Source organism: Psittacula echo (genome assembly GCF_963264785.1).
Source record: "Psittacula echo genome assembly, chromosome: 6".
In the NCBI taxonomy this organism is placed as follows: domain Eukaryota; kingdom Metazoa; phylum Chordata; class Aves; order Psittaciformes; family Psittacidae; genus Psittacula; species Psittacula echo.
Window position 1 is genome coordinate 25,988,100 of NC_137743.1, and position 7,747 is coordinate 25,995,846.

General features: G+C 41.4%; 1 protein-coding gene across 1 annotated transcript in view; it reads right to left on the reverse strand.

Annotated features, from left to right (window-relative positions):
• GYPC (glycophorin C (Gerbich blood group)) overlaps window positions 1-5,130 on the reverse strand; it is a gene marked incomplete at its 3' end in the record, with an annotated part of 29,989 nt that extends 24,859 nt beyond the window's left edge. The window contains exon 1 of the mRNA XM_080622098.1: window positions 4,957-5,130. Coding sequence (XP_080478224.1) covers window positions 4,957-4,990 — 34 coding nt within the window. The 5' untranslated portion in view covers window positions 4,991-5,130. The remainder of the gene's footprint in view (window positions 1-4,956) is intronic.
• Between the last annotated feature and the right edge of the window lie 2,617 nt (window positions 5,131-7,747).

Below are 7,747 nucleotides of genomic sequence, written 5' to 3' on the forward strand. Positions count from 1 at the left end.
CCCACCATGTAAATAAATATCCTACCGGTGCCAAACACCGTGTTTAAATGTTTTCTGATCTTTCTGTCGGAAACAAATAGGCCAGTTGCTAAATGACTTCTGAGCTATGTCTTTTTCCCAGGCATGCATTACAGAATTAGAGAAGTGGGAAGCAAAGAACTGTTGCCCCAGTGGATCTACGGTAATCAATACTAACTGGCTGCTATAAAATGCTTTCCCATAGGCAAAAGCTGCCTCTCCAGCAGTGTCTCTGGAAAACAGTAATTCCTCTCCTACCTGTAATCTGTCCTCTCTATGAGGTCTACCAGTCTTTTGAAGAAAGGGTGCCTATACAGCACCTAGCACAGTCAGATCCCTCTGTTGGCTTGAATTTCTCTGTACCATAAGAATACTAATCCCTTCCCAACAATAGAGACAGGCACTCCACAGAGCAGACGCACAAATGGACTTTCATTAGAGAAAATGTAAAACCCTGAAAGCCTGTTTTACAAAAGGCTTTGCTGATTGGACTCAGTCATTTGAACAGCGATGGATACAGGGTATATTCCACAAGAGCCTAGAAAGAAAAGTGCAGCAGTATCAGCAATGAGATGCAGACACTGCACAATTTTGTAATACTAATAGGCTTAAGCTCATAACCAGCCATAACCTGCTTGGTTGGTTTTTACTATTTGTCTGTGTGTGAAAAGCAGTGCCCAGAAATGCCGAGAGCTGCACATTTTAAAAAAGTAGACTCCTATTTGAGTGGACTCCCCCCACCACATTCCCTCCAGCTTAGTGGTTTGTCAACATTTCTGCTGTTAATTACTGAAATTTCAGGTGCATTCTGAGCCTTTCAATTTGGAGATTTTCCTATCAGCATGTCAGGCAATGAGGGTGTCAGGAAGAGCCCTGCAGTATATAGCCAAATTTTACAATTCAAATGCACATGCAATTCATATGTGGTGGGAGACAAATATACAAGCAGAAGCATTCAATTTACATAAATGCTTCTGGGACATATTTTGAGACTTCTGTGCTAAAAATGAGAGGTTATTATAATCTATGTTTCCTTGTTTATAAATACTTACAGGTTTATCTGTTAAGACCAAAATTTTCATAATCAATAGCCTCCAATTTTGTTTATTAGTTACTGTCACAGACAAGTGCTTCTGTTGATTAAGGGCAATGAAATCAAATCTATTGCCAAGGCAGTGAATAACATGATTAAAAGCCTACAGGAATCAGTTGCGGCTTTTCACAGGCCCTGTGTGGAAGGTAAATGGTATTGCTTCAGAAACATTCAAAAGACCATGAGTTGGGGGCCATTTTTGCCAAGATCTCAGCTTCTTTTGGGGGGACAGCCTACACATACTTGACTCTTTTTCCAGAAGCCTTAGCTGTCACTGCCTCAGGGGAGAAGCTGGGCATGATGGAGCCAAAACCTGCTGGTGGGTCAGAGACAGCACGAGGATCTTGCTCCCCAAAGCAAGCGCATGCCTCTGGGCTATTGCTGAACTGCAGCTGGCAGCACAGATGGAAAGCATACAGATCACAAGGCTTGCTTTGCTTCACCCTGTTTCTGACCCTCTTCCTCTCTCTGCAGCTGGGGCATGGCCTGAGGTCCAGTCTTACCTCCAGATTTCCTTTTGGGCCAATTGTTCTACATAGCACAAACCATACTGCTTCCCTACCCACCCAGAAGGAAAACCTTATCTGCTGGAAGGTGATGAGGAAGAGAAGCCTCCACAAACTGCTTTCCTTAACCACTAATTCCATGACAGCTGGCATTTGGAGTACAGAAGGCCCCAGATAAAACATTCCCAGCATGCCAAGTACAGATTAAAGCCTGTAAGGTGCAGATCTCCAAGTGGAGGAACACCTTTGACCCCCAAAGATGGCTTTTCAAAGATGGCTTTGCCTGCCCAGACTGAACCTTCAACCCGGTGATGTTTATTTGCATGAGTCCTTCACTTCATTTGAGCTGTCACATTGCCTTGGAACTGGGTCACTGAAATCTAAAAGAGGACAAAAGCTGCAGTCTGGACAGAGATTGCCAAACCTGTGTAATTCCTCAGGTTTTCTCAGTCTTATTTGTTAATAAGTCAGGCAGATACTGCCTGTACATCTTTGCAGAGGTGGGAGGAAGCAAGTCTTTCTGGCAATGCACTTAAACATCAAGATGCTCACATTCCTTCAGTCAGGCTACGTCTCCTACATCAGAAAAAGAAAAAAAATGCTGCAGATACACAGCACAATATTATATTGAATATGAGCCAACAAAATTCGAGCCCAACTCCAGTTTTGGCTTTGGTAGCAGACTTCTTTACTGAGATATTCTATTTTATTCCAGCCACACACAAATGTCCATTAACAATGAATAATGAAGTAAACATATACACACTGCCTAACATCAGTAGGCTGAATTACTGCCTCCCTTGCCTCCCTGTTGAATGCACAGACAGCCCACTCAGAGCAATGGGATATCTGAGCAGGGCATGGGAAGTGCACGAGATTAGGTGGTGAGATATCCCTGTATAAAGGCAGAATACATTTTCAGGGTTCACAGAGTTGAATATTTTAAATCTGAAATTGTAGTCTGCTCCCACCTGGATTGCCAGGATCATACTGTATTTATAGAATGAATAAAAATTCCTTGTCATTCATGAGCGAATACGAGGGGATAAGCAAAGAACATGAGTAAATAGGTAACTTAATATTTTTCAGTTTACATCAGTACACAGGTGCTCTGTGGACTCACCTGCAGGTACTCAACAACAAATTAATACGTTCAGTACAAAGATTTTTGCTGTTTATGTATTTTCACACACATTTCAAATATTTTACTATGGTCATGAAGCAAAGTTTTTTTCCCAATTACTCTTCCTTTCTGGCAAACATCTGCTCTTCACTCTGTGCAGTGCCTGTCAATACACTGATCTCTCAGTATCTTGTTTCTCGCAAAAATTGATGGCATTTTACAAAGAAATAACACTCTTTCCCCAAGACCTACCTCCAAAACCTCAACCATTATAAAAAAAAAAAAAAAATGCACCAAGCTTGCATTGTACAGGAATATAGTACTATCAGATTTTCTTCTAGTTTTTAATTTTTAATCTGTCAATTTGATCGATGTCATTTGAAAAAAAGTAAAAAACCAAACCCAACAACCGACCAGAGACAGGCTGAAACAAAATACAAGAATACAGGAACATTCTGTCTGAATCAATAATGGAAATTATGACAGCAAATAAAGAATAGTTGCTATTTTTCAGTCAGAATACTTCCTCTAGCAAGACTGTAAGCCAGTTATTTTCACTGGCAATTGTATGATTTTAAAGTGATTCAAGCTGAGAATTCCTGTCTAGATTTTGGAAAGAACAAGAGAACGTGATGCATCAGCCTTTTTCATTATGAACAGGCAAAAGGCCCCATGGGGTACTGACTCCTCATCCAGATCCAGTCTAAGTCCTCCTGTGGGGTACGCTGACAACCTAGGTCTGTCAGAGAAGTGATTTGTAATGTGTTCAGCACTGTAGAGCTGGTCCTGGTCTTGTCACCAGGCCAAGCCTGTCACTAAAGATACAAGATTGGGTCTGGACACTTGTTGATATTTAATAATGAGCAAAATGCTCCTCAATGAGTGACGACCACCGTCCTGAACATGCTTGGTTAGCACGAACAGCAGTAATTTACTCAAGCTTTTCCAAATCCAAACTCTCAGAATCCTGAATTAGCATGCACATTCTTTCCTATCAATAGTAGAAAACAAGTTGTAATAGAAACGAGAGAAAGCAAGGTATAATATGATGAACTGCAGAATAAAACAAGAATAAAATATAATACAAAGCTAGCATATAATCTTTGTTGTTGGTTAGAACTTGCAAAGAGGACTAAAGAGTAAATAGAAATTGCTGGTCAGGATTCTGGAGATGCTGCTCATTGTGTCATTTCTGCTGGATCAGCCTGTTTCATTCAGAGCTTGGGAAACATTGTCAGTGTCAACATCCATACAGAACAAATATTCTTACAGCAGTCTCTGGATCAAGTCCTGAACTGCAGGCAGCTCCCACAGTGATGCCTGTACTTTCTGCCTTTATTACTGATACCACAGAATCATAAACAATTCTGCTATTTGCAGTTCATTAAAAATTATACAAAAATACTATCTTGAACTAAAACAGGAAAGATTATACTAAAGCCATCAAAGAGCTATGGAGATATTGAAGCACGAAAAACTCAGGAGTTTTCCCACTGACTTTTCTCAGCTTATCAAATCAGAATCCAATGCCTTCCCCTCCACTTTGAACGCTGCCATGCTGCAGCTGAGCCTCTGCTTGTTTGACTGTTTGGGACAAATTCTTCCTTTTAAAATTTACTGAAATATGCAGTGCTACGCCAGCAGAGGACTCACCCTCCTGTACCCTCTCTTTCTGAGAAACTAATTTGCTTGTCCTTAAGCCCACATTTCTAAATTTCCAGGAGCAGTAACGCATTGTGGCTTTAAATAGAGACTGTCAGTTTGTGCCTTGCGTCTCATATTACACACAGACAGCTTCAGACTCTAAACACAAGCTGGGCAGCACCATTAATATCTTAGAAAAGCATCAGTATGCTTTCGAAATGCTCTATATTTTCATTCCTGAAGGCGGGGGGACGGAAAAACATTCAAATGAAACTTTTCTAAGCCAGGGTTTAGGCGGAAATGTTACTAACTTTGCTCGGTCCCATTCAGGAGACAGAGTTTGCAGAGCTCGTTTCGGTTCTTCATAGACAGGCACGCACGCACAAGTACAAAGAATAAAAAAGGAAAAGAGTTTTATAAAAACTTTTTTCTCCAGGATTAGTCTCAGGCATTCTTTTTTTCTTTTCTTTTCTTTTTTTCTTTTTCATATGAATCGTTAGACAGTCTTTTCCTTAAGCAGCAGACTGATAAATCCACTGTTATCGTAAGGAGAGGGGGATAAGGGTACTCACGTGGTTGAGATGTCGTATTGTTTTGGTTACTCATAATTTATGCCTTTGAAAAATGCCTTATTTGTGTTGACAGTCTCTCTTCCCTGCTCAGAACTGACGGCGGGATTGAACAGAACAGCTGGAAGAGCCCGGGAAAATGCTCCTCTTGTTCAGGCTCTCCTTGCCTGGCTCCTGACCCCTTTACAACTGGAAAAGGAAACAGCACATGTGTCATTCTCTTTTGCCTGTGTAGCTCACATGAGCGGGGAGGGGCACCCATTTGCAGATAGCAGTAACTGTATTCAAGTTTTGCAAGTTGGATGTATTCCACCCCTTTGCTTTTAATAGCCAGCAACCAGTAGAAAGAAAGTGCTCTTTTCATTCTTAGCCAAATCTAAACACACTTACTAGGTTTGCTTCCCAAACCCCTACCCACCACTGTTGATATTATTTAAGTGCAAAACTTGCTGCTGACTCCCTTCCCAAACTGCCTGTCATCAGTGGTGAGACTGGAAGTAAGGCTTTCAATTATCATTGCCCAGCAGCATCCTTAACACTCACAGTCTAACTAATTCTGTCCTTTTAATGGGTGAAAATTGAGAATGACATTTACTGACATTTACTGGGTTAGAGTAGTTATGTCAGCATATAGCACAAGTCTACACTGTGCTGAGAACAAGGAGGAACTGGTGGCCGTGTCACACGCTGAAGCACAGGTAACTCCAGTCCTGGCTCTGACACAGGTTTCCAGTGATACCTTGGGCAAAGCATTTAATTTCTGCCTCAGTTTACAATCTGTAGAATAAAGATGATACAACTGTTTTCCTTCCAGTCTTGGTTTCTGTATTTTAATCTGTGGGCAGGCATTGTTTATAAATAGTATGTATTTATTGGTCTGCACAGGTTAATTTACTCATACTCTGCAGCTTTTCAACCTGGACTAAGCTACTAGCTCCCTCATTTATATTGCTAGCATTTGAAGCTATCCGTTTGGCTATCTGCGTGCTATACCGTAATCAGCAGCATGTAGTAGTTTTAACTGCGTATACACAGTCAGCCTGCAGTTGACATGGACTAGGAATTCTAGGTCATACCAAAATACAAGCAATTTATAATGCATATGTCTTAGACACTAAGAAGAGGGGACAAAGTTTCCATTTTCCTGGTCTCTGTGAGTCAGGATGAATTAACCACCTGCCCATGACAGCAAAAACACAGTCACCATCAGAATGGAAGTGGAAAAAAACAGAGTCATGAAATTCAGGCTTAGACTCATCCTGTTTTGCAAAACTGTCACAGGATATTTCTGTAAAATCATCTCAGTGACCTCCTACAAGAAATGAATGCTGCAAACTTGGTTCACAATATTTGTTTAACAGCTATAGGATGGAAAGAAGAGTGACTTATTTACATGCTAATGACAAATAACAGCTTCTTTGTGAACAAGGATACAGTAAAGGACATCGGTCAGGATTTTGCACGCTCTAGGTTTGTGGTAGAGAGCCCTAGAATATTTAGTGATAGACAGAGCAAAGCAAGGCACAAAACAAAGAGAGAAAAATAATAGCAAAACCTGACGCTGCTCACTGGCTTCAACTTTATAACACAACGCTGATTTACACCAGATAGCTTCTCTATGAAAACAGTGATGGGAATGTTATCTATTACTTCCTCTTCTTCTATATTTGAAGCACAGTGTGCACAGATAAAAATGGGTTTTTTGTCCTGGGCCAAAAGAATTATCAGGCCATGTTAATACATTTAAATCTTTCATCATCTTGATCTCTGAGAAATTTCAGAACTGTCAAGAAAAGACTTCCCGGCCGCCACAGCTGAACTGAAGGATGAAGGTATTGATGCCTTCATTATGTTAGTGCCAGTGGACTAGACCCTTCCTGGGAATTTTCTGCATGCCAAATGCCATACAGGCACCCAAGTGGGCTGCACTAAACTGAGCCTGGTTAGCTCCTACTGCTTGACCCCTCGGCATCTGTGCAACATGTCGTGTCTTCTTTGTTCTTATAAAGGCTACTGTCCTATCATCCAAATCATTGAGAGCGTTATACCCAACTTTACATGAGAGGATTCTATCAGAAGCATTGATATATTCACTTTTCTTAAGACTTCTTTCTTTGCTTATTGAATTGCTTACTGGGATTCCCAAGAAATCAGAGAGTCATTTCCCAATGCCGTTGCTTGCTCTCAAGCAGGCCATTAAAGAGATTCTCCCTGACCTTTCCCACTCATCGTTAATGGGAAATATGTGAGGTTGAAAGGGAAGTAAGCACAACAGCTCCACACAGCCCAGCATGCTTCCGGAGGAGCTTGAGACCGGAGCACAAAACAAAGAGCACCCCAGTGCTCTTTGCCTGCCCTGACCCTCAGCAGACTGCCCCTGGGGGACCAGGAGGCATCAAAGGAACCCAGAGCAAAAGATGGGAGGGGAGTGGTGGTGTGGAAAATAAGTGATTAATCGTTAATGTCCTGCTTGCCTGACTCTCTCCTAAACTTTAAATACAGCAGTTGCTTCTAGCAAAAAAAAGCCCCTCACCCAAAGACAAAAGAGTGAAGATAACAGAAGGGTAGCTGAAAGCATTTTATATCTAATGGCTGTGGCATTCAAAAAGGATCCACCAGATTTGTGGGATAACACAGGTATGCTGGGAAGTGTGTGCATTATCCATGTGGCTTTCATCAGCCAATTACCTGATCTTCTGGGGCCACCATACTCCCATCAACCCACAGAAAAAGTACTGGATCCTGCCCTGGTGAATACTTTTGTATCTCCAACCTTTGAAAGCTCAGAGTGCTT